This window comes from Protopterus annectens, chromosome 13.part0, assembly GCF_019279795.1.
Source record: "Protopterus annectens isolate FY-2018-M chromosome 13.part0, PAN1.0, whole genome shotgun sequence".
Classification (NCBI taxonomy): Eukaryota; Metazoa; Chordata; order Ceratodontiformes; family Protopteridae; genus Protopterus; species Protopterus annectens.
Window position 1 is genome coordinate 175,159,455 of NC_056747.1, and position 27,981 is coordinate 175,187,435.

General features: G+C 40.6%; 1 protein-coding gene across 2 annotated transcripts in view; it reads left to right on the forward strand.

The window, feature by feature from the left end:
* The window catches only part of ARRDC2 (arrestin domain containing 2), a 127,098-nt gene that overhangs the window by 24,261 nt on the left and 74,856 nt on the right, over positions 1-27,981 (forward strand). The window contains exon 1 of one of the 2 annotated variants that reach the window (XM_044090753.1): positions 21,724-22,416. The exons of the other annotated variant lie outside the window; for it this stretch is intronic. Within the exon in view, the coding sequence (XP_043946688.1) occupies positions 22,146-22,416 (271 nt within the window). The 5' untranslated portion in view covers positions 21,724-22,145. Of the gene's footprint in view, positions 1-21,723; positions 22,417-27,981 lie in introns of those variants that run through there. 2 annotated transcript variants of the gene reach the window in all.

Sequence of the window (27,981 nt, forward strand, 5' to 3'; positions counted from 1 at the left end):
ATTACTATCTCCATGAGACCAGCAGACAAAGGTGGGTCGCTGGTGGTAATGTATTCTTCTTTTTATAGGGAATCTATGTTTACTATGTTAGATGATACTAAGTTCTACTCTAAAGTGGAGTTTCAGCAGGTACAGAGATGTAATGATCTTATATACAATGCTTTGTTTGAATGTCTATCATGTCGTATTATTGATGTTGATTTATTTAACTATTTTATTGTTAAAGCTCCAATAATGCCAATAATACAGGGTCTCCCCAAAATTCATAAGGATCCGTTAAAACCACCAATGAGACCTATTGTGGCAGGGAGGGGTTGGTCTACCGAGACTTTATCAATTTATGTTGAAAGACATTTAAAGCCTGTACTGAGAAGGAATCACATCATCCTGTTAGGTACAGAACAATTTTTGAAGGACTTGTACTCGTTCACCAGCACGTATGAGAGTGTGGATAGGCTAATGCTTATCACTATGGATGTCCAGTCCCTATTTACTGTCATCCCTCATCAAGTGGGAGTTGAATACTTTTACTGGAAGATGTTTTTTATGATAGAAAGTTTGTTGATTTTTTGTCTTTATTGATAGAGCTCATTTTAGAGAATAACCTGTTTATATTTGAGGGCATTTTGTACAGACAGCTGGATGGCATAGCCGTGGCACTCTGGGGAAAAGCAATTTTTAATGGGTGGGTACGGTAGACGTTTAAAATTTTATAGGAGGTTCGTAGATGACCTCTTCCTCTTGTGGGAGGGGGATGCATCTACATTTGAACCCTTCTTTGTACATCTGAACGAATGTACCAGTTTTTTGAATTTCACCACGAAGATTTCATTTTGTTCGGCTGACTTCCTGGATGTCAAGGTAACACAGGGGAGAGATGGATGGTCTGAGACCGAGATTTATAGAAAGGACTGCTATAGAAGCAGTTTCTTACATAGAACCAGCATGCACCCTCAACATATCTTTAAGAACATTGGCTGACAGCAAATCGTTAAATTTGAAGATGAATTGGTTGAGCTAAGAACAAGGTTTTTACAGAGGGGCTATGCTGATAGGGAACTCCAGGGAACCCTGAAAGAACTTATGGAATGTAGGAACACTGAGGGGAGGCCGTATTTTTCTGATGGTGAACAGCTACCATGGATAGTTGGGTGTAGCAGAGAACAACTGAGGATGTCTGTTACATACTCTAGCAATACGAAGGTATTGCAAAATATTTTTCATAGGAATTGCAACATCTTGTGGCTGATGATGCCATCAAAGAGTTGGTAGATGAGTTGCCAAAGTATACACTAAATATATTTTTTAGAGCTTTCATGTTTTGTACGCAGCGATGTATGTTTAGTCGCTTTATCATGCTGCATATGTAACGTGGGTAAGGTCTTATTTGATCCGATTGTGAGTATATATTTGGATAGGGTTTGTAAATAGGTTCATAGGTTCATACTAGGCTATCTGCCCAAGGGCATTTATAAGCCTAGCCCATAGTTATGTGGCTTTCGCCACCCCTTAGTTTGAATAAAAACTATGCCTATCATTTTGCTGTGCCTCTGTCAAGCAGTGACACTGAAGTAATCCCTGGGGTATATCTGCAATCTCCCATCCATTGGTCAAGATTCCTCTTGAACAAGACCAGAGAGGTGCTCTGCCTCACATGTACCGGGATTTTGTTCCACAGCATAGGGAGTCTCTGGGTGATGAATCTGTCCCTCCAGCACGTTCTATTTATAACCGTGTCAAGGTTTAAGTCTCCCGCCTTTGTGGTTCTGAGGGATCTAGATTTTTTGAGGTGAAGCATATTCATCAAATCTGGGTTTGACATGGCCTTATATGTCAGGCACAGGTCACCTCTGAGCAAGCGGTATGAGACTGAATAGAGCTGGAGTTCTTTCAGTCGGGCAGCATAAGACATATTTTTGAGACCCTTTATCCTTTTGGTGAGGAACTTTTGGGGCCTTTCAAGCTGCAGCAGGTGTCTGGTCAGATACATTCCGAACGGGCATTGTACTCAATCATAGGTCTAATGAGTGATGAGTACAGGGGGACGATGACCTCCCTTGATCTAGATGTGAATCCCTTCATGATCAGGTGGGCGATATAGAAGGTTTTCCTAACTACTTTAGCAACATGAGTGTCAAGCGAAGGCTACTGTCAACCTGGGTCCCCAGATCCCTGATGACTTTTTCTGTGCTCAGTGGGTTGCCACCTATATGGTAGCTAGGGGTAACCTTGTTTTTCCCGAAGGGTATGACTATGCATTTTTTAGCGTTTAACTTCAGGCCATGGCTCTGGCACCAGTTATCCGTTTCTGTGAGGCCCCTCTGGAGGATATCTGTGTCAGATGTGTTTTCGACTATGGCGCCCAGTTTGCAGTCATCTGCAAACTTTGTCAGCCATAACCCTCCTGTGTTTGCTTGTACTTCAGAAAAGTAGATGCCGAACAAGAGTGGACCCAGGACTGAGCCCTGTGGGACACCACTTGTGACAGGCTTTGAGTCTGACATGGCTCCAGCAACTCTGACCCTGTGGGTTCTGTCACTTAGCCAGTTTGCAACCCATCTTGTGATGTATGGGTTTACATTCAAGCTGATGAGTTTTTCGATGATACCTGAGTGGGGTATTGTGTCGAAGGCCTTTGCCAGGTCGAGGTAGGCTGTATGGACTGCCTTTCCCTCATCAATGGCCTTGGTGACTGTCTCGAAAAAGTCAACCAAGTTTAAGAGGCAGGATCTGCCTTTGACAAAGCCAAACTGGGTTGGATCCAAAGTCTGCAAGTTCCCTATGTCTTTATTTATGAGTTCCATTATGATCCTCTCCATGGCTTTGCAGATAAGGCTTGTCAAGCTAATGGGGCGGTAATTTCCAGGGTCTGTGGAGGCACCGCCCTTATGAAGTGGGACCACAGTCGCCGTCGCCACTCCTTGGGTAATGTATCCTGAGGTGAGGCTAAGATTAAACATCTGTCCTAACTGTGGGTTTAATTCCTCGTTGAGTTCGTGAAGCACACAGCCGGGGACACCATCCGTCCCATGGATGCTGTGTTTTTGCCTTAGTGAGGGCAGTTCTCACCTGGGCGTTGGAGATGTTTGGGGCTACAATCCTCTGGAATAGATATCTCTCCTTTTGGGGGCGGGGCGAAGTTTGCACTGAACCTGTCAGCCACTATGTTGGCAATGTGTGTAGGTTCAGTAATTTTCACATCATTTTGAACTAATTCTGAGCATATCTGGGAGTTTCCTCCTAGGTTTCTAACATAGCTAAAGAAGGCCTTATGACTGTCTTTAGAGTCCTTGGCGATTTTTCTCTCAAAATTTGCCTTGGATGATTTTATAAGAGCTCTTAGTTTTTTACTTATAATGATCAAAGGTGTCTTACCTTTCAAGGATTTTGCTCTATCTTGTAGTAGCTTCCTCCTTTTGTTGTAGAGCTTGTTTATGGCTGGGGTCCACCAGACTGGACGCTTGCCTTTGGTATAGAGAGTCTTAGTTTTGTTTGGGATTGCCTGATCCATGCAGTCCTGTAGGTGCTGATAGAAGGCATTTGTAAGTGATTCAGCGGTTTGAGTAATGTTTACCACTGGCTCAGGGGCCTTAAAGGAGACCACACTAGTTTTTTAGAAGTGTGAAATCGGCTTTTGAGAAGTTTTTCACTGTGGTCTTTTTGTTTCAGGTGGGGCGGGATGAGGACCTCCAGCGAGATTAGTTTATGATCTGATCTCACCAGTGAGGGGTATACTTCCGGTGTTGAACATTTTGATCCCATGTTCGTGATGATGAGATCAAGTATGTTTTCTCCTCTTGTGGGGATGGTGACTAGTTGTTCCATGGCATTTGAGTTTATGAACTCCAGGAATCTTTGGGTTAGAGTGTTCGGGCTTGAGTAGTGTTCCCAGTCTATATTAGGGTAGTTGAAGTCACCTAGTATGATGGTGTTTGGAGATACATTTATCCCCTCCAATGTTTTCAGGAAGGCCATGTGAGGTTCCTGAGTTTGAGAGGGTGGCCTGTAACATGCTACAAATTGCAGAGCAGTCTTGCCTATGGTTAATTGCACCTGGATGATATTTTGTTGTTTTTAAAAATAATTTTATGTACAAGTATGCTACGAATGTAGCATGTTTGTTTCAGTTTATCTGCTGTTCTATTGGATAGGAACTTGACCAATGATAAGCTTAGCTTGTGTATTTAAATATGAACAAAGATGTGTCTATTAAAAGTCTGAGGAAGCCTCCGGGTGAAAGCGCTAACTTCAATAAAAGTTTTTCTAGTGTGACCTACGTGTTTTCGCACTATTATATTACTGTGTCATTGAACAGTTCGATTTGGTTTACTTAGAAACTGTGAGTGCCTTCAGGTTCCCACACGAACATTTATGCCTGGACTTGATACATTTATTTTATCGATAGTGGGAACCGAACTCTGTTGGCTGTGTGCCTTTTGTTTTGTTTTCGTTATATTATATGTTTATGGATGTGTATATATTTCATGTTTTATCTTGTGAAGGTGAACCTTGTGCAAAATGTTTCTTTAAAGGTGCATGATTGCCTGTGTGACTTTAATTGTAGGTGGAGTCCTGGCACTTTCTTAATTGATATGGGATGGTATAAAAGAAGGCTTTTTGATTTATTTTATTGTCTAATGAAGTGGTTTGGTCCACGAAAGCACTCACCATTTGTCTGTTGTGGAAATAAATCTTTGGTTTTACTTCAATAAGCCATGGCCTGTTGCTTCTAGTGATTTTTATGATATTGGACTGTTTTTTGGAAGCACAGCTTACCTTTACCACTTATCTTTTGCTTCTGTTCATTGTAGATAATATGTATGGAATGAAAAATGTCTGTGTGATGTTTTCCAGGAAAATGTTCTTCAGAAAAAAGATGCCACTTAAATCCTTACATTATGGGCTGTGGTAAAAATGCAGTATTAGCATACTCAGACGCATTAGCCATAATGAGGGAAGACCTCATTATCGGCTAATTTGCATGTCTCTAAATTGCCATTCAGATCAGCACTTTCCTGCAGTAGTTAATAGTGGTGGCTGATGCACTGTGTTATCAAAGCCCCCCCCCCATTCACTCTCCCACCCACAGCATACACATGCATATACCAGATACTCCATAGCTATCCCTGTATGTGTCCGAACGTACCTGATGTTTCCATTTTCCTGCTTTGGTAAATTTAGATGATTTCAGTTGGACATTAATTCCAGATATTAGAGTGTCACATTTCATATCCTTTTTTAATTCCTCCAAATCATTTGGGTTTCTAATACCATGACGAGAATGGACCCCCATTCCTAAGTCAAAGTACAATTAAAATTTATGAAATTAGTGTTGTTTGTCTTTGATGTCAGCCAGAAGTGCTCTTTGCAGCACCAGCAATGACTCCTCCTGCAATTTGTATGTAGTTATATTTATTGGTAACATATTTAAATATGATTTGTAGATTTTTTTTTTTTATAAGACCCATTGCTCCTTCTACTTTTGGGTCAGTTTGGGTAGCGTTCTTCCACATTGTTCTCATTTCTGCTTGCAAATCCTAATATTTTATGACTTTCTCTCTCTCTCTCTACGCAAGACACTGTAGTCACTGGGTGTGGCGAGATCAATGCTACTTTTGTCTTCTTTTTATGGACCACTATATCGGGTTTCCAAGCGTCTATGTTTTGAACTGTTGGTAATGGATGATCCCATGTGATGTAAACTTCATCATTTTCTGTTTCCAGTGTTTGTCAGCCACTTCAATACAATAATGTTTGCACAATCCCCAGTGCAGCAATCCTGCCACATTGTTATGCCTTTCAGTATACAGTCCTTCTGCTTTCCAATCTGGTTTTACAAAACCTACACTAGTCTGTTTCTCACACGTATTCAATGGACTTTGTAAACCAACGTGTACGGCCGCCAATATTAACCTTTCGTCTCTTGGTTTGAATTTGCCTCTCCTTAACCATTGCTGAGCTCGTTCCTGATCAACATGAGGTTCTTCCAGAAGTTTTCTATACTTGCAACTATATTTATGGATTTTCCACATTTCTTGCCTCCTCATCTGGTTCTTCACCTTCTTTTGTTTTTTGGCTGCCTGATTTGTATTTGCTTCTGATCTGATATCCATTCCTGCTTGACACCTATATGCTTCTAGTAGATTAAGCAGAGAAGTCATCTTAGATTTATTCTCCTCATGTTTCAAAACTTTCACTACATTTGGGTCTTGTGAGGTCAGCAGATGTGTGTGGAGTTCCACGATTGCAGATCTATACATGTAATCAATTTCATGGAGGCCCATCCGTCCTTCAGAATGGAAAACATATAATCTTGGTATGCACTGATTTTTATAAATCATCTGGTGAGCATGAAGTATCCTTCTTGTTTTCCTATCTAATCTATCCAACACATTTTGGACCAGTCAGTCACTTTAAAACTATAAGTTAGGACAGGAAGATCAAATTGGTTTATAGCTTGGATTTTGTTCCTAGATGACAACTATGTTTTTGGGATTAATGTAAGTCTTCTAAAGTATTCCTTACTAAGTTTTATTCACATTTGTTCATGTTTTATTATTGATCCTTCATCAGTTCCCAAATATGTATACACTCCCTCTTGCTGAAGTTCTTTTATATCGCATTCTTGTCCCAAACTGATGTTTTCCTGGTGCTGCAGTTTTCCTGCTTTTAAAGGGTGCTTTTGCAGATTTATCAAGAAGACCAAGTGACATTCTTGTATCATCTGAAAAAGTTTGGACAACTTGCAGTTGTGCTTTCAGCTCCTCATCTGATGAGCTGTACAGTTTAAAATCATTGTCGAAAAGAAGAAGTCTTTACACTTTGTTGTTTTCTAGGACCCAAATCATAGCCATAGCCTAAGCTGTTAAGTAGACAGCTAATTGTAATAGCAACAACATTGTATATTTGGCTCACTGTTTGATCTGTATGTCATTCTATGTTGGGATGACAAACAGAAGGCTTAGGGATTGAATGTGAGCGAAGCAGAAAATGTTGATGTTGAGTTGAGGCCATCGGATCAGTATTATTTAAGTTGAATCGGACGGAATTGGAATCCTTTTATTCACGCAAACCAACAAAGAAATTAGGAATCCATGACAGCTTTGTTTTCGAAAGTGGTGACAGTGTGTCACCCTGGAATATCCCCCTTTGAATTTTTATCCCTGGGATAATTTCCTTTATCATGGCTTAATTGCAAAGTGGTCTGCCGCTGTTTCATGGTCACTGTAATGTAGTCAATCAGTGTAGGATGTATCTTATACATTTTTAAGCACACTTTTTTATCCATGAGTTTGGGATACTATCAAATGCTTTTTTGTAGTCAAGCCATGCCATACTCTGATTCTTCCCCTTTTTAGAGTTCAACACTATGACTTTATTTAACAACAAATGATCCTTTGTTCCATGTGACTTTCTTTTATTGCCCTTTTGTTCTACTGACATAGTTGAGTTTTCTTCTAAATGAGTATAAACTCTGCATCAATTCATATGTGTAGTTTATACATCATCAGAAGGCAAGTTATTGGTCTATAGAGTAGCCCGCAGGTTCACTTAAGTAGATTGTTTGTTTTTTTCTGTTGCTAGCCAGGTTGGTGTCTGTTTAGGGTTCATGGCTAAATCTTCGTACAAATATGTTAATACTTTTAACCAAAATTTAGGTACTGCATCTGTGCCTGGGGTTTTCCAATTGGAGGCTTTTCTTAACTTTGTTTCAAACTCTCTAGCTGTTACTTCATCCCATTTCATATCCTGTACCTTTAAACTTTTTCATTCTTTCTTTTACTTTTCTTTCTGTTTAGCATGTTTGCTATGTTCCACCTCTCCAAAATGTATCTATTTTTTCTTTTTTTTTGTGGTCTTTCAATTCCTTTTAACTTGTTTCCCAATTCTCTATAAAACTTTTCTGGGGTCATCAACAAATTGCTTATTTTGTACTTTTCCTTTATATTTATCTGCGTATCTTCTAATTTGTTCGGTGTGTGCTGAAATGTTTGGTTTATTTGCTATAGAGCATGATAGATCCCGGTCTGTTCTAATACTGCGCATTGCTTTTATCACGTCTTTCATAGTATTTTTGTTGATCTGTTCCCACTTCTATATTCTTCTAACAGTGACACTTCTTGTCTTAATTGCTTTATAGTTTTCTATTTGATACTTCCATGATGGTATTCGATTTATCTCCTTCCTTTCCCTCACTGCCCTGTGTTCTTGTGGTAGAGCTTTATCAGTTATTAATTTAGCTGCACAGTAATGTATCCTGTTTACTTCTGTTATATCTCATGGATCTCTGTGGATAGTCCTAATTACTGTGTTTGTTTGTTTAAACATCTGACGTTTTGGGTTTTATTGATGATCTGTCTAGTAAATCAAGCAACTCTTCTCTTAGCTCATTTTCTTTTAAACTGAGGGCACTTTTTGTTTTCCGTTTCTTGTGGTCATTCTATAGAAATTTCAATAACATTTTCCTGTGGCACATTCTCTCCAATTTCATCCTGTGCCATCTGTTGCTCTGTCATATGGGAACTTACTGGCCTATCATTCCTCAACATTGACTGTATCAGGGTTTCCACAGTTTCCTGTTCCTTCCCTTGCTGTCCAGCTTCAAGTGAATGTTTATACTGTTTTCCTGTGGAAGGCTCCAAAATATCTTCATATGGCACCTGACCAGTTGCTTCCTGTTCCTCTGATTTCCCCTTATTGTGATGTTTTTTGAATTAGATTTTCTACACGGAATTCTACAGTTCACAGGTACTCCATAACCTCAGTTTCTATTTCTTTAAATTCTCCATTACTAATCTCCTTTTCTGCTTTTCCTCTTTGTCTTCTTATTTTTGTATTGTACAGTTTTCCATGTCTGGATTTCTTTGCTCTTATTTCTCTTCAAATGTCTTTGGTGCTGCTCTTACTGTAGTTTTGCTTTCTCCTTTGCATAAATATTACACCATATTACACTTTTTCTTTCCCATGTCCATATTTCTTCTTCTGATCTTCGTTCTCCCCCTTAATTTGAGACTTACTCCATCAAGCTGTGATGTAACCTGTGTTAGACCTTTTACACCAAATCCTTCACTTCGCAGGTACTCCATAACTTCGACTTCTATTTTTTTAACTTCTACTTTACCAATTTTCTTTTCTACAATTCCTTCTTTGGGATATATTTGTTTTTTATTGTGGAATTTTCCATATCCGGATGCCTTTGCCTGTATTTCTCTTTGAATATCTTTGGGGCTGCCTTCTTTTATATTGATTAACTTGGCTTTCTCCTTTGCATAAATATTGCATCATATCAGATCTCTTTTTCCCATGTCCAGATTTCTTTTTACACTTCAAGCATTCCTAGAGTTTGTTATTTATATTTTTGTACTTCAGATGCTTTTTTCCAAAAAGATCAGTTTCTTGATCTACATACTGTTTTTCACAAATCTGTTGTATTAATGAATACAAATTTTTATTTGAAGCTTCTGATAATTTTTATTGTGTTGGGTATTTTTCTTTCCTCTAATTTTTCTCTTAATTGTTTTGTATATCTTGTATCGGGAAATTCGGGGCTTTTTGCATAACAGTAAAATTTCTTTCTTATCCTCAATAGCCTACTTTATCGTCTTTATGTCTTTTCTTAGGCCTATCAGTTTTTGTGATTTTTGTAGACTACTACTTTCTTCTACAACAGGGGGACATCCTCCCCCTGGGCCTGGCTTGGCCCCATTGTAGGAATGTTTCCGTATTTTGAGGATTCTACATGGTCATCTTTTCCAGTCCTGAAACCAGTGTGCTTACCAGGATTGGGCACTTTTTTTATCCTGGGTCTTGTGCACCCAGCACTCTAATTTTTAACCTACTTCTGTCCATGATATATGCTATACAAATACAGTCTATATATCAGTGTCATCTTGGTGAGATTTTGTGAAAAACAGGGTCCACCTTGCGAAGGTACTCACCAAATCCTGAGGATGAATTCAGTTTCAGCAGTAATACTCTCCTTTACTTGCAGACATATCTCTCCATTCGGACCCCTATCCTTCAGCAAAAGCATGCTAATGCAAAAGCAGGTCTTCTAAATTTGTAAGAGGAGGAATAATTGTACTCCGTCCCTGAGTGCACATTTGTCCCAACATTAATTACATCTTTGTCAGGATGTCATGGGCTTTGAAGTTGAAAGGAATGTTGTATGTGCCTTGTCGAACATTCAACTCCCGAATTGTTGCAGACCGTAAATAATGCCCAAGATCCTTTTCATAGAGACAAATAACTTTGTGCACAAACTTAACTGTTAGTACTCATGTTTTATGTAGAAATAATGCAGGGTTTGAAGCCTTTCTCTTCCTTTGTAATTTGTTTTTTTCCAACTTTTAATTTGTCATCAACTCCCTAGTGTCGAGTGATGATTCAGAGGACTTCTGCCCACTGTGGGCAGTAGGCGGGTGTAGGGTTTGAATTGATAGTGCTGTTAAAAAATGCTATTTATAGCATTTATGTGAACTCTGTGGCCAAGGTTAGTATAATGATTTAGAGATTAAACCGGCATCCAAGGTACACCCTTGTTTCTTGGAAGAAATTCAAAGAATGCCATTAATCCTGACCATATTTCCAGTCAGAACATGAGATAATGGGGTACTTGCGTATTATCGCAACCACATTCAACTCACAGTCGATGTACTGTGGCAGCCCTTCAAGCTATCATTTTCTTTGGGAAAGAAAATCCACCTTTTTTAGGCTGTAATGTTTAAAACACAAAGTATATGGATACTGAACATGAAGATGTTATAAAATGGTATGCTTGTCAGCATGCAAGTTGCACTGTATGATCTTTATTTTTCCAACTGAAAGTCCTGCTGATATTAAACTGTGCTTTAAGTTTACTTTTTGTTCCACTTCTAATGCAACACCGTATGATCACGGCATTGTTTAATCGCTGTAACCCCTCATTTTCTTCATAGTTGTTTATAACAGAATTAACAAATATGTGTTAAAACACGAAAGAAAGATGCTGGTAGACCCCCAAACAGTAATGCCATCAGGAGGTAGAAGTTCGAGCTACATCAAGAATATTTTCCATTTCTGATGAACAACAGTATCTTTCTAAAACTGTTACACATACCTCCAAACCTCTGAGTTCAATACATCTGCCCCAAAACAAAACATAATAGAGGGAGACAGGGTAGATTAAACAAATAAATAAATAAAACAGGGGCAGATTTTTAGACATTGCTGGTACAAACTTGGAAAGCTGCTACAGTAACACGGTTTGTGTAAGCATGCATTTTCTTGAATGATAGGAAGTCTGCATTCACAGGTATGTCATTACTTGGGCACTTCAATCCTCAGTGACTGCCAGAAAACCAAACGTTTTATTAGGAACAACCCGAAATAAAAATCAGGACTTCAGTCCTCAACTTCTTCTTCTTTTCAACGACTGCCAGAAAACAAAACACTTTATTAGGAGCAACCCAAAAATTATGAGGTAAACATCAACACATTTTGCAAAAATACAGAAATAAGAGGTGTCGGACAACTGAAGCATATACTGTTAATAATAACTCAGACCTATGTGCTTCACTTAGAACCAGACCCCCTCCCAAAAAAATATTGGGGGCGAAGAAGCATGCAGTTTAAAACCATAGCTTGCACGGCTGCCAGAGTGAGTCATTTAGAATGTGGCTGTGATAATACACAAGTACCAGTAATGGAGACAACATAACTGTCAGCAGCACTGATACTGATCAAGATGCAGCCAGTTACATCACAGACATGTAAAGAATTGGTACAGCTTGCATCGATTCCTACACATTAAACTTCATGCCTGCTACTGCCTGTTCCATGTATGGCAAAGATAAAGCCACAAGCATTTAACTTTAAGCACATATGCAGGTCCCCATAAGAATGCAGCTGCTTGTTATTTCTGCAATAATCCAGCTATTCATTTACTTTAGCTATGCCAACAGAAAAATAACGGGACTTGATCTGGTATGAAAATGTCCACTCTCATTAGCAGGGCTAATGCTATCAAGCATTAGGGCAGCTAAGCATTTGAAACAATCTGAGGTTGTCGCCCCCATGTACCCACATTCCAGAGTCATGCAGATGGCATGAACACTCAAAACTGGCCATATGGTATTCCTCTCCAAATTTCTTTTGCTGCATTGCAGTGAATAGCATGAGAGAAATATCTCCCCTCACCAAGCTACTACTTTGACTTTTTCTTAAAAAATGTGTTAACAGCGAGTTCTCACTCGGTCATACCCATTTAAGATTCTGATGCCTTTTTCGTGTCAGCAGACCAATTTTTTTCTCTCTGTGGAGAATATTTATCCCCTTTCCTAGTTCTGAACCTAGGCTCACCAGGATTTTCTTGCCTCCCATGTAGTTGACATTTGCTGCATATGTGGATTTACTGTCTATTTTTCAGTCTTTCTGTTAATTGTTATTAAAACAAAATATTCGAGTTCTGGATTTCTTTGTACTTCATTGTGCTACAGACTGTTTACATTATGGATTATGCAGTTAAAACACATAAATGTGGCAATAAGATTCCACCCCAGGACAAGCATGAGCAGTGATTGTTGTCTGGGGGAGTGACTTAATATTTACAAATGTGCACTGCATTGTTGTCTGGGGGAGTGACTTCATATTTACAAATGTGAAACCTGTTTGGGTTTTATCACAGTCACCTGTAATGTAAATGGGTGGGTCTTAAAATTTAGTTCATAAAGTGGATGGTGATGGTATTAGAAAACCTGGGCATGGCTGCCCAAGCAGGTGACAGTAGCCCCTGATGGTGCACATGGGGACATCAAACACAAAGGCTCACACCACCACAAGAGCTGGGGTTAGGGCTATAAAAGAGAAAAAGCTCTCATTACAGAGATACCAGCAAGAAAACCACTCACCCTTATGGTTGCATGGATACCCCTCCCCCTAAAATATAATGCCTTTTCAAGGGAAGCTTGTCAGTTGGTAGGCCCAGGGGTAAAATTCTATTAAAAACAGCTTTTAAAAAATGATTGCCCCACTTTTGGGCTTGCAAGTTTTACGCTTTATCTACCACACCTCTCATATGTCCCTAATTTTGTCTCTGCGTTTTGCTGTATCCATACTAAAACTTAATTTTTTTGAGAAAGGTGGTGAATTACATCCAGTAAGTACCACCGATTAATGCAGTTGCAGACTTTTTACTTCAGGAAAATACTTGCCAATTCATATCCTTTTTCTATCAATTGAAGTCAACTGTACTACTAAAAAAGCCCTAATTTGGGCCCCTCCTATTAATTTTTAACTCTTTTTTTTTTCACTAATTCTGTATGTAATATGTGCTGAGATCTAGGAGTGCCACTTTAACCATTCCCAAACTGCAAAGCTTTGCCAGCGGTTCACCAAGTTCTATTTGTTCAGTGTAGTTGTTAACCTTTCACATCAAGAAACCATAGCTCTCAATCTTCGATCTCCAAAATGAGGAACACTAACCCTCATAATGTGGAACAGATGGGCAAAATGTGTAACACATACTAAGGACTGAAACGAAAAAAGCCTGGCCAAACAGGACCCGGATACCAAACAGTGCAAATGCACTCGTAGCAATAAGTCACTGCGAAGCTTAATAATTCAAGCCTTTATTCGATAAAAAGTAGCTAAATCACAAATAAAACCAAGCGCTTTCGCTTGGTAAAATACCTTGCTTTTTCAAGTTGCAATTACAAAATGCTTCACCACTAGCCTTTAAATAATCACATAATTAATCACATGACATTGTGAATTAAAATAACCTACTAAGGTTGTACAATTAAGAACAATGACAGAATTCGTTTAAACCAATGGTAAAAGTTGTTTAAAATATGTCAAACTAAAAAATCTTTGCCTACCATTAAAAAATTATTTTTTAAAAACAAATAATCAATCTAATCTGCTTGTCAAAATATAACTACAAGACTTAGAATGTGTTGGGTGTTAGATTATCTTTACACTGAACCCATAAAATCTTAACTGTAATACTGGATTGAAGATAATTATATAGTAATACAATAAAAATATTCATTCTAGGGAACTTAAACATTTAGAACCCTACCCAATAACCAAGGTCCATGTAATAAAAAGAAAACTACAAAATATTATCTCTAACTAGATGAACCCACCATGTGACAGACACTAGAGCATCTTAACAAACAAAAAATTCTTTACAAAACGGGCCTGTTTAAGCTTCAGAACACTGCTAATGTTAATGTTTTAATGGTAGGCAAAGATTCTTTTTTAGTTTGACATATTTTAAACAACTTTTACCATTGGTTTAAATGAATTCTGTCATTGTTCTTAATTGTACAACCTTAGTAGGTTGTTATTTTAATTCACAATGTCATGTGATTAATTATGTGATTATTTAAGGGCTAGTGGTGAAGCATTTTGTAATTGCACCTTGAAAAAGCTCAGTATAGTGCTTGGTTTTATTTGTGATTTAGCTACTTTTTATCCAATAAAGGCTTGAATTATTAAGCTTCGCAGTGACTTATTGCTATGAGTGCATTTGCACTATTTGGTTTCCGGGTCCTGTTTGGCCAGGCTTTTTTCGCTTCTGTGGTGGCATATTTTTGTTTTTTGGACTTGCATACTAAGGACTAACAACTTCAACCAGGAAGGTCATATGATGGGTAAATATGCTGATGTCCTTCAAGGATGCATCTGCAGTCTTAACAAATGGGTTGTCCTGTCGTCAGGCAGCCCTTCGGTCGGCCGGATTCCAAAGTCTGGGTCTGGCTTCGGCTGGTGTCGCACTTCACCCGACGTCATTGCGGCAGTTCTTCGGGTATAAAGGCATCAGCCGACGCCATTTTCCTCAGTCTTTCTTGCCGCGTGGCGCCCGAAGCAGAAGCTGTTCGCAAGTGCCGGTCGGTCAGATCCAGAGATTACTACTACCGAATACTACTTCGAAGACTTCTATAAAGCTAAGTACCCCGTTGGGGACTCTTTCTTGCCTCAGCCGATGTCAGAGAAAGTTAATAACTGTTTATCTTGTGGGAAACAAATACCTCATAAAGATTTCCACTCCTACTGCATACATTGTTTAGGCCCAGACCACAACGTAGCAGCTTGTCTAGCCTGTGCTTCTTTTAACCGGCGGACGCTTAAACGTCGCTCGGACTTTGCTGAACAGATTTTCGGCTCCGATTTTGCCTACATTATGCCGTCTGATCCTCCGACTACGCAAATAACCAAAAAGCGCAAAGAAAAGGACCGACACTCGCGGTCTGCGGTTTTGGCCGAAACCCCGGTTAAGCAAACCGCGAGTGTCTCTGTTTCGGCCGAAACCGAGCAAGCGGTTCTTTCTTCAGCCGATAACTTGCCTACTACCGAGGCCTCTTCCATCCTGGTAGAAACGGCTTCTGAAATCCAACCTTCTGTTGCGATTTCACAGGATTTATCAGACACCATTCCTCTAGATATTTCTACCCCTGCACGTGGAGCTGCTAGGCCTCCTCCAGCTATGTCTATTAAGGCCTTTGCCAGGGCTAAAGCAGCCAAAACTTCAAAACCTGGGCCTGCCAAGCCCCCCCCTCACAGGCCCAGCACCAGCTCCCATATGCTTTCTTTGGCAGAGGATCTCATCTCTTTAATTCGTGGATCCCAGCCTCATCCAGACAGGGCCTCTCTCCCTCCTCCAGAAAAGAGACCTAGAGCAGAGCCCCCTGAGCCAGTAGCCACAGATGATTCTTCTGATGACTCAGAACATACAGACCCCCCTGAGGCTTCTTATTCTCCTTACGAAGACTCTGATGCTGAGGAGTCCATCCCTTCAGCCTCTCCTCCTGAGGAATTTTCCTTTGAGGAAACCTTGCATGCTATGAGGGAACAATTTCAGTGGCAGGGCCAAGATTTCTCAGACTCTAGAAAAAGGCTTAGGACCTTTCTACACTTGCCACAGCATAGGCCTTTAGCTATACCTCCAGTTCTATCTGTTGTTGATGATGCATTTAATGATGCTTGCACTACTCCTGATACTTTACCTCCGGCTCCTACTAAGCCCGATAGGTACTACAGGGTCCCGGACACTCATCACCACTTATATAAGGCCCCTTTTGCAGATCCAGAGACTATCTCCCAGGGCCCTAAAGCTGTAGCAGCTACTTCTTCTAAAAAACCCCTCCCCTCTGAAAGGGAATCCAGGTCCTTAGAGAGATGGGGTAAAAAAGTTTACACCTCTGCTACTTTGTCAGCTAGAGCTTTGAACTGCCAATTTCATATGATTCAATACCAAGAGTTTATGCTTGACCAGTTGACTAAAAAACTGTCCTCTGAAGAATCTATAGATAAAAAGTATGTTCAAGAAATGTTACATAACGTACAGCAGGTTAGTAACCATTCTTTAAAATGTGGCTATGATGCACTGGAGGCTTCCTTTAGATCAGCTATGACTGGCACAGTTATCAGGAGGCATGCATGGTTGAAAGAACAGGCATTACCAGACCATGTCAAATCTAAGCTTTTGGATGCACCTATGGACAAGGTCAATTTATTTGGTGTCCCCGCACAGCAGGTACTAAAAAAGATGGAAGAGAAAGCAAAATCTGTGCAAACAGTAAAAGATTTCTTACAAGTTCAACCTCCAAGGTTTAGCAGGAATTGGCCCGCCAAAAATTGGTCCTTTCCAGACTCCTCTAAGGCACAGAGAGGCAGGAATAGGCGCTCTAGAGGCAGAAACCAATCCAGGGGTGCCTACAGGGGTCGCCAGTGGCAGGGTAACAATCAACGAGGCACGGATACAGCCACCACCACTACAACAACTCAATCACAGTGACTTGGCGGTGGTACCGCCTACCAGGGAACAACTAGAAGCACCCTTAGGCGGAAAACTAACATTATTTTCAAAAAACTGGCACTGCATTACAAGGGAAAAATGGATTTTGCAGACTATAGACAAAGGTTACAGGTTCCATTTCCATACACTACCAGGAAAGAGAGGAATGCCAAACCTACCACCTTCTCAAAGGGCAGAAGCTCTAAAACAAATATCTCAATTATTAAGAATGCGAGCTGTGGAAAAGGTACCATTTATGGAGCAAGGGAAGGGATTTTACTCCAGGCTCTTCCTGGTACCAAGAAAAGAAAACAAATGGAGGCCTATTCTAGATCTGTCCGCTCTAAACACATTCCTCATTATTCCAAAATTCAAAATGCTGACCCTACAGCAGCTTCTTCCCATGCTGGGCAAGGAGTCTTGGCTGGTAACTCTAGATCTCAAGGAGGCATACCTGCACGTCCCCATAAGACCAATTTGCAGAAGATACCTCAGATTTCTTGCAGGATCAGAGCATTATCAATTCTCAGCATTGCTCTTTGGCTTATCTACTGCGCCCAGAGTGTTCACGAAATGCCTGGCATCAGTAATCGCTTATTGCAGACTTCAGGGAATTCAAATCTTATCCCTACCTGGACGACTGCCTGATACAAGCGGACAACAAAAATAAATTAACAGAAGACTTACAAAGAGTCATCTACCTGCTACAAGCCCTGGGATATACAGTCAATACAAAAAAGTCAAGGCTGATTCCATCCCAAATAATAACCTTTCTGGGTGCAGAACTGGACACATCAAAACAAATGGCATTTCTAACTGCAGAAAAGAAAGCGCAACTTCCTCTCTACTTCTTGGCATTAACAAAGCAGAGCCATCTAACTGCAAGAAAAGTGCTACAAGCTCTAGGCTTCATGGCATCCTGCATAATTCTGGTCCCTCATGTCAGGCTTCATATGAGAAAGCTACAGTGGTACCTAAAAAATTTGTGGTCTCAGCACAAGCACAGCCTAGAAACCAAAATTCCAATGATCCCATGCCTGAAACAGGAGTTCTTATGGTGGGCCCAGGCCTGTCAATCAAACACAGGACTGCCCTTCTGCAAAAGTCAACCAAGACAGAACCAAGACAGACTATCACAACAGATGCCTCAGGCCTCGGTTGGGGGGCACACATGATGCTCAAGTGCATTCAAGGCCTATGGACTCAAGACCAGCTGCATCTGCACATAACTCTAAAAGAAATGATGGCAGTAAAATTGGCAATCCAGGCATTCAGACCTCTTCTCCAAGAAGGCCAGTTGATGATAAGGACAGACAACACCACAGTTATGTGGTACATCAACAAACAGGGAGGCACACACTCATACCCCCTATGCCGGCTGGCACTGGACCTATGGGATGTGGCTCTGAGCTACAACATTCATTTACAGGCAATTTATGTACCAGGGAAGGAAAACATTCTAGCAGACATATTAAGCAGAACTACAACAGATGCCCACGAATGGATGCTGCATCCGGACATTTTCAAAACCATCACAACAGAATGGGGATTACCACAAATAGACTTGTTTGCACCCCCAAGCAATCATCAGTTGAAGAAATTCTGCACAAGGACTTACCACCCACTTGCTTGGAAGGTGGACTCCCTATCCTTCAGTTGGAAAAGCCTGACAGCATACGCATTCCCACCACTTCCTTTGATGCACAAGGTGCTTCTCAGAATCAAAGAGGAAAGTCCGAGGATCATTCTGATAGCCCCAGACTGGCCAAGACAACATTGGTACCCACTGCTGAGGAGCATGTCCCGGGAACAAATATGGAAACTACCCCTGATCCCATTACTGCTGACACAGAACTACAACATTCTGCATCCAAGCCTAAAAACTCTGCAGCTAACTGCCTGGAACATTACATGACAGAAATTAACCCAAATTTATCCCAAAGGGTTAAAGACATAATCCTGGAGGCTCGTAGACCTTCAACAAGAAAGAATTATGCAGCAAAATGGAAAAGATATCTCATCTGGAGTACTGCAAAGGGGCAGGATGTGGCACTGGTGAACATAGCCAACATCCTGGAGTACTTGGCGGAGCTCTTCCATACAGGCCTGTCCTATTCCTCCATCAAGATACATGCATCAGCTACTTCAGCAGAATACAGCTTGAATCCTCCTGTCTTCTCACATCCTCTGCTCAGACAGTTTCTGAGGGGAATTAAAAATGTAAAACCACCCAGGAAACCTCCATTGCCAGCATGGGACTTGCAATTCTGCTGCAGCTGCTGGCTCGAAAGGAGGAAGAGTCAGCTTTTCTAGCACAAAGTTCAATACTTATCCTGGAAGACTGCTTTCCTGCTGGCAATAACTTCAGCAAGAAGGGTCTCTGAACTACAGGCATTAATGGCAGTACAACCCTTCCTGATCTTCCATCAAGACAGAGTGTCCTTGAGAACAAATCTTACATTCATGCCTAAGGTGGTATCCAGAGTCTCTTTAAATCAGGCTATCCACCTTCCTACATTCTTCCCCAATCCACAGAACAGGGGAGAAAAGCTCTTGCATACCTTGGATGTACACAGACAATTACGCTACTACCTGGACAGGACAAAGAACAATAGAAAAACTGACCAGCTTCTGGTAGCTTATGCAACAGGAAAAGAAGGAAAACCAATTTCTAAACAGACAATCTCCAAATGGATAGGAAATTGCATTAGATTTTGTTACTCCTACCATGGAAAGAAAACTCCAGAGAACATCAGGCCTCACTCCACAAGGGCCATAGCCACTACCACAGCCTTCTTATGAGGAGTGGCTACCAAGGACATTATAGAGGCTGCTACTTGGACCTCCGTGCATACATTTGCCAAGCATTATAACCTACCTCTATATTCTAGATCCCGTGCTGGTTTTGCCACTGCTGTTTTGCAAGGGATCCTGACTACACCATAATCTATTCTCATTTCCTCCTCCCCTAGTTTAGCTATGGTATTCTACCCATTTGTTAAGACTGCAGATGCATCCTTGAAGGACATAGTACAGTTTTGTACCTACCATAAATGTAGATGTCCGAGAGGAATGCATCTGCAGTCAGGATTACCCACCCTCCTTCCCCTCTGAGGTACTCCTAGGGTACTTACCAATCTTCAGCTAGCTTGGGGGGGATCTATTATGGTGTATTTGTTTGTATATATGTACATACATGTTTATTTTGTGTGTTTGCTCTCTACTATTTGGAAACTTTGGCATTTATCCAAATTTAGCCAACTAAGAGGGCACCTGGCATCTGGGGCAAGAAACACTGAGGAAAATGGCGTCGACTGATGCCTTTATACCCGAAGAACTGCCGCAATGACGTCGGGTGAAGTGCGACACCAGCCGAAGCCAGACCCAGACTTTGGAATCCGGCCGACCGAAGGGCTGCCTGACGACAGGACAACCCATTTGTTAAGACTGCAGATGCATTCCTCTCGGACATCTACATTTATGGTAGGTACAAAACTGTACTTTTTTACTTCGAGGAACATTAACTTTTCAAGATCCCAAATGAGGTACCTTCATTGTACTGAGGTACACTTAGAATTGCCATCTTTTCATATACCCAAAGTGGGACATTTCTTTTAGAAACATGAGAATTTTGCAGGCCAAAATATACCCACAGCCAGTGCAAAGTATAGAACTTCACCCTTTTCCCGAAAGAAAAGCTTATTGTTGCAGCATTGAGCTATGCTATTTCATATAATATTTAGTGTTTCAGATAAAAAATATTTCCTGAATGTTCTTTAATAGTTGCATAAACAGTTATTTTGTGTCATAAAATCTCAGGGCATTTGCAATTTTTTTAGTAGGACACAATTGCCCAAAGAGGGACATGTGGTAACGCTATGTACACTTTAAAGATGTGCAAGAAACCGTTATCACAGCAAAATGATATGCTTTGACTTGCATCGTTAAATTAATATCACACCTTTAATTCTCTTCTTCTGCAAGATTTAAGGACGTTTAATTTCTGCATCACACATTCTTTTAGATTTGGCAGGGCAAAGTCGTTTATCGAGTTCGATTCTCAGCTGGGGTGCCTTCTGTGTGGAGTCTGCGTGTCCTCCCAGTGCTTGCGTGGGTTTCCTCCCACATTCCAAAGTCATGCAGATGGAATGAACACTCAAAACTGGCCATAGGTGTGAGTGAGTGAGGGGTGTGAGTGAGTGAGGGGTGTGGAAGAACTACCGCGACAGGGCTCTAGATGAGGGTCACTGTTGAAGTGACACCCTGAACCAGAACCTCACGTGGATGGATTGAGGGCAAAATCGGGTGTGCGTCATAGGCACTTTGCTGACAGCCAACACTTACACACCAGTTACACAAGTTAGACAGCCCCTCACGTTCCTATGTTTGGATTTGGCAGAATACTTCCTTATCAATGTTTTCATTTAAGACTTACGCATGCGGCAACTAGCTAGGTGTCATGTCCTACATTTAAGCCCACATTTGCCGTCTTCCAGTCAAATTTCAGGTCCCTAAGCTTTAAATGTTTAATTACGCCTAATATTACAAAGTAAGTTGCATGAAAAGTTATGCTCCGCGGCAGACTGTGTTGGTCCATTAATTGCAATGTCTCATCTCTGTAAATGATGAGAAAGCAGAGACTTCCAAGGCCTAAATCTCACGTAGTCCTTCCCTTGTTGTGCTAAAATTCAGCGGAGCACAAGACCACATCATCATTCGGGACTTCCACCAGCTATCTGCAGAACGCACACCATGGTAATGACGTCAGACCATCCCCTTAACTCCACCTAACGACGTTATCTGCTCATCCCACCTTTAAAGGGACCGCAAACCTTTTCCACGAACGACGCTGATTGGTGGAATGCGACATCCTCCCCCACCTTGTCATTGGTTGGAAGAGCCAGGAGCCCGTAAGATTTGGTGAATTCATATCAAAACATTGTGAGCGAAGCAGAAAATGTTGATGTTGAGTTGAGGCCATCAGATCAGTATTATTTAAGTTGAATCAGACGGAATTGGCATCCTCACGCAAACCAACAAAGAAATTAGGAATCCATGACAGCTTTGTTTTCGTACGAACAGACCATGAGCTCATTAGTGGCTGTCTCGTTTAAGTGGTGAAAGGCCGAAGGAAAAAAAGTCTGATTTCATCTGCAGAAAGTGAGTCATAACCGTGGACTGTTAGCCCCTCCAGTACAGATGCAACCACTCCTTCGCTCGATCTGTGGATGTTTGGTCTCTCACGACGTTGATCTAAATACTTTCACATTCAGAAAAGGAGGGCTTTACTCCCTTGGATGTTTGTTTAAGTTGTTTTTTTGTCTGACGTATTTTTCTGTAAAAGTGTTCTGTTGCCAGTGATCAGATGAAGTTCGGCAGGATCCGCAATTTTTCGGTCCATCTGGAGAGCAGCAGGGAGGATAACGAGGGGCAGGTGTTCGTATGTGGTGAGTTTGTCACAGGTTATGTACTGTTGGACCTTATCAGGGCAATCAGGGTTCGATCCCTGAAAGTGATGGCAAGAGGACTGGCAGCAGTGCATTGGTTGGAGAGCAGGAGTGTGGGTATGAATACCATTTACAATGACTACTCATCATACGAGAACTATTTCAGGAGATGCCATCATCTTATTACAGGTGAGGAGTGCGGATGCAAGACAGTGGAATTAAGAGTAACAGAAGTTATCCCCTGAGTCTGTGTGGCTAAAGTATTTGTATCATGCAGTCTAGCAGAATTATTTGGTGCTGTATGAAATTATGCTATATTGTTAATTTTTAGAGTAAATGCGCCTGAAAAAGTTTTGAAGAAAAAACATAATCGATCCTAAAATAACCCGAAACAGTTATTGACAGTTCTGCAGGAAGCTAACACTCGGGTTATAAACCAAATGCTAACGGATTACAGTTTTATGTCACTTTTTCAAATACTACAATGCTGCATAATGGTGTCATATTTCTGTAAGTCACATGCTTTACACTGTTAAGGTGTGTGGGTGGGAGAAATTACACATTCTAAATTACAGTGCACAGCCTGCCTTCTTTTGTGTGTTAAATGGTGAAGTTACATAGAGGTGTTCTGGAATACCAGCCAAGCCCAATTCATGTTGTAATGGGGAGGAGGTAGTGCCCCATCCCATCACTCCCATGCATACATTGCAAAAAATATATATATATGTTATAGGTGGTCTGCACCCCAGAGTGTATTGAAAAAAATACTATAACTAGATGCTGCACGTGTACCTTAGTGTGATGGCACACCCCTGATGCAGTGTACTGCCACATGATTTTCAAAGTTGGTATTGGTGTTTTAGATATGCATACTCCCCTAACCCAGGTTTGAAATTAAGTCTTTATCTTCATTTAACAGTCTTTGTGACGCTTGCATGTTTTTGTGCCTTCATATGTTTCATCTCTGTAGTCCTGGATTGTCTGTCTGTATTGTCTGAATTTTCTAAATTGCTCGTGTGTATAGCCTTTGCCATTCTAACTTGGTCCATAGCTAAATAATATCTGACCACTTACCCAGTTTACAGCAGGGAATTGCATGTTGTCTCTGCGTTTCCATAGGTTTCCTCTGTGTACTCATGTATTCAAGATGTGGCATGGCAGATACAGGACAAAGAAGCATCTCTTGAAGTTCGAAGGTGCATCAAACTGGGGGTTGACTGGCATTGTAGCCAGTTAACAATTGGGCAGTTCATAACATTAAGCTATATTAAGAAACCCTGGGCAATTAGTAGACATTAAAGTTAGGGTGGGCAGAAGCTACTTGCATGTGTTTGTGTAATTTTATTTTGGTACTTGCGTATTATCGCAACCAGATTTTTGCTGTTGTGGTAATACACTTGCTGGCCTGAAAAAGTAGTGTGGGAGTTAGCATTTTCTGTTATGTTACGTCTTTAGTGGATACAAATTAGTTTGTCCTAAATTTCCTAGGTTAAACAAGTGTGAAAATTGAATTCTTGTTATGCGTGCTTTACAATTGGTTGGACTGCTGTTGTACTACAGAATAGAAAAATGCAGAGACCTGTAAATGCTTGGTTGGACTACTGTCGTACTGCAGAAAGGATTATTGTATGAGTTAGGATATCATTTTCAAAAGATAAAAAAACGGAGACCTGGAAATGTTTTTGGTAAATTGTTTATTTCTTTTTTTTTAAACATTATAGTTTTTATAGTACTTTAATGTATGTTTTAATGTATGAAACTGTATGAACAGACTTCCAAAGTTAGAGATATAACAGAGGCTGAAAGTAGTGTTATTACATTATGATGACAGGTGGTACTACACTAGTCATGTACTGAGATGTTGATAGTAGTGTCAGTAAATGGCATACCCTAACTGAAAGATTAATTTCTCAAATGGTATAGTGATATTCCTACCTAAACTGTTTGTGAAAAAAAAGTTGCCTGTGTCATTTGGTATGTATTATTGGTACCATTAACACATCGGGAAGTATATTACCGCAACAACAATCACCAGCATGCTATAAATGAAATGTATGTTTAAGGAAATATATAAGAAGCATTGAAATGTAAGCTGATGCTCGGGTTAAGGTAGAAGGTAAAATGAACCTGGTAAAAGCAATAAAGGAGACTGATAAAGGATAAAGAGAAATAGAAGACAAGCTGATCTTGTTTGGCACCCAGGATAAAGGCTGTGAGATATGCTGTGCTTTATCTGGTAGTTTAGTGTTTGATTCTTTTGGTCTCTGTTTACCTACTGTGTGACCTTGAGCAAGTGACTTATTCAACAGCTGTTGGAAGGAAACTTCTGCCTTGTAGTATATCAGTTAACAGTTAAATAAAGGGAACATTTTGAATTCCTAGCTGTAAGTAACTGCTATATGAAGGAGAAAAAAAACAGTGGTCAAGTTGAGCTGTTATTGCAGAACCAAGTAAACTTCTGTTTTTCCTGGTTAGGGGTCCCCACAGTGGATTGCCTGTCTGCTCATGATTGGCAGTGGAGTTTTACGGTGTCGAGTTGCCAGCCCGGCGCCCAACCTTCCACGGAAGGCACACACATGCACGCACACGCCTAGGGCCAATTTAGAGTATCCAATCCACCTACAGCATGTCTTTGGGATGTGGGATTAAACCCACACGACCACAGGGAGGACATGCAGACTCTGCACAGAAGACACCTCAGCCGAGGATCGAACTGGAAAACCTGTTGCTGTGAGGCGGCAGCGCTAACCGCTGCACCACTGCGGCCTCCCGCAGAACAGAGTAAACTGAAAATGACATTTAAAAGCTTTTTGAAATTTATTTAGAATGTCTGTTAATAGGGCAATTTGTTCCATACTTTACAGGTGGCAAGAGAATGTCTAGAACAGGAGTGGCCAGTCCCTCGGCACTTGGTATTTTGTTTGACATTCTGCTGGGATCAGCAGTGGGATTTCTTCTGATCATTTACATCATAGCCTTGCCTATTTATTTCCGTTTCAGGATGTCTTGTAATGTGACTACGTTATTGACTAATTAATGGCAGAGCGCATGTCCTTCTCCTTCATCTCCTTAGTTTGTCTTTTGTCACTTGGAGGTCTTTAATGAGTAAGAAGCGCTCATTTCTGGGAACTTATTTCAGAAAAGGTTGCCAATCCTTAATCTGGAATCCCCCATAGTTGATCTGGCTACGTTAGTTACAAATGTTTGATTATTATTTAATTACGCTTCTACCTGATGCAGCATATTCTACCAGTGGGAGCTGTTAATAACTGCACGCTCACTTTTTCCAATTTAATGTGGTATCGTGCAGCATGTATTGAGGTTTGTGTTGTATTTGGTAAGGGAGGGTCTGGTATTCCTTTAATCCCCTCGTGCAGCTTAGTACCACAAAATGGGGGATTAAGGGGGCACAGTTACAGTCTTGCATGCAGACTTTTTGTGGTACATCCGTAGCATGCCTTAAAAAGGGGTAGAGGCTGTAAACTACTGTTGGACCACTTTATGGTTCTTCATTCATTATTTGTGCTGGTCTTGCGGTGGTGGTTAGAAGGATCTCACCAATTAAAGTAAGTCAGTTGTTTTCATAATGTCACCATCAGATGTACGATGAGACAAACAGAATGCAGCTGCAGGTAGCTGCATGCAAGCGGTCACTTCGCAGTTTTACAGAGTTATTTAATGGGGGACTGTTACAGTTTTGTATTCGTTTAAGTTTTTCTAGCAGACACTTCAAAATAAAAATTAGGAGAGTATGGAGGCAGAGTTGCCAAACTGAAACAAGCTGAACACATTGAAATGAATGTTGCAACTGTTATGACTGCTACAGGTTTTGTTAATTTTGTACTCTGCTTATAGTGGTATCCTAATATCCTTTGCAGTTTGCAGGCTGCTCGCCTGATCCTGAATATAAAGTAACTGTGGAGAGGTCTGATACTGTACGTAGACTTTACTACATACAGGCATTCAGCTAAAGAAATATGATGGAAATTAGAGACCATATTTTCTGAGTCGTTGTGACTTAATACATTTTGAGTTGTTATATATTTACATGTGAAATTGTAACATGTGAAATTGTAACAAAAAGTATCAGACCCTTTTTCTTTGTTTGGTAAAACAGCTGCGGTCTGATTTTTAACGGCAGATTGATGTGGGTTGCTGTTTTCAGAGCTGCATGCTCATGGGCTGATTTCATAATTGCCTTTGCTGGATAACAGCAAACCAATGTTTGCCTTTTTTTGCTCTTGTATGTTCATAAACATATAACTGTATTTTACTGGATAGTACCAAAACAGCATTTGCATTTCAAGTCTATAAAGCTAATTGTTTATAGTTTATTTCATAATGATTACTTTGGGTGTAACATAAAAGTAGTACTGCGCACAGTTCTACTTACAGTTCCTGAGTTTTTCCATCTCAGTCTTCTTGCTATCTGATTAAGACCAGAGGCCTTCAAAACCAGAGCAAGATGTAGTACGTGCTGTGTCTCACATTCATTTGCTGAGAACATGTCTGCTTCAGTGTGTGTTTTGGGAGATGATAGCAAACTGGTGCTGGGTGAAAGCAGAAGTACGTCACAGATGTGCAGCAGGGAAGTTTGAGCAGTTCATGTTACTTCTCATGATCGCAAGAGACTTAGCTCTCAACTGTCCAGATTTTTGCCTCATATTTTTGGTCTGTTTTTCATAAAATGTGTGTGTGTTTGTTTTTTTTTTTTTTGGCGAATTACTGAGGATTAAAGTCAGTAAATAATGACATAATTTGAGTTTCAGATTCCATATCCTTCATAAAATGCATGCTAACACAAATTGTTATTCTAGCAACTTTGTAAATTTTTAAGAGCAATATTTAAAGTCTAAAGCCTGTCCCTGTTTTGGGACCTTTGCATCCCAGTTCTTATTTTAGGCTTTTGTCCGGATTTTCTGTGGTAAGAGGTTGAGCGGTATGCCCAGAAATGAGGAGGGCTTTGAGATGCACAAAGAGGAAAGGATTGGTGAAGACTGGGTAGCCTGAATAAGCTGGCAGCAGCAGTAAGAGGTAGATGCAAACAGGAAGTAGAATAAAGGGACTTCAGAGCAAAACTTACTGAACATATGAAAAGGGGGCGCCAAGGGTCGAGGAAGTAGTGTTGTTAGGATGTACATCACTTTTTATGATGACAATTAGAGGAGAGAAGTTCCTGAGTGATTCAGACATGAACAATTCAGGCAGGGTAAGGACACAATGGAAGAATCCAGAAGTAATGACAAGTAAAGGTCATAGAGACTGGAAGAGATGAATGAAGGAGGGGCAGCTGAATGACTAAATGCTGAACTATAAGGTGTTGGTTGAGGTTTCGATGACATAAGGTGTTAGGGGGTGATGGGGAGTAGTTTTGATGGGGGGTTCTGTGCATAAGGTGTTGGAGAGTGATGGGGAATAGTTTTGGTGGCTAACGTGCTCTGCGATCGCGGCAGATGATACTCTTTAAAAGACACTTGGAAACTGGTGGTAATAAACACTGATGTCAGTGGAAGTGAACTGTCTGTGGATTATCTTAAGGTGGCACAGTATATAACATTGGAAATGGGCAAGTTATACAGGCAAATAGGCAGAGAGGTAGGCATCTATAAATGTGCTGTCATCGCTTTGTATAGGTAGGATATGGAATGAGAGAGTTACAGAATTCATTGAGTGGCTAAGAGTTTGAAACTGTGTGCAGAATTATGCAATTTATAATATTGGACCAAAAAAAAAGACAACATTACACTTTTTTAA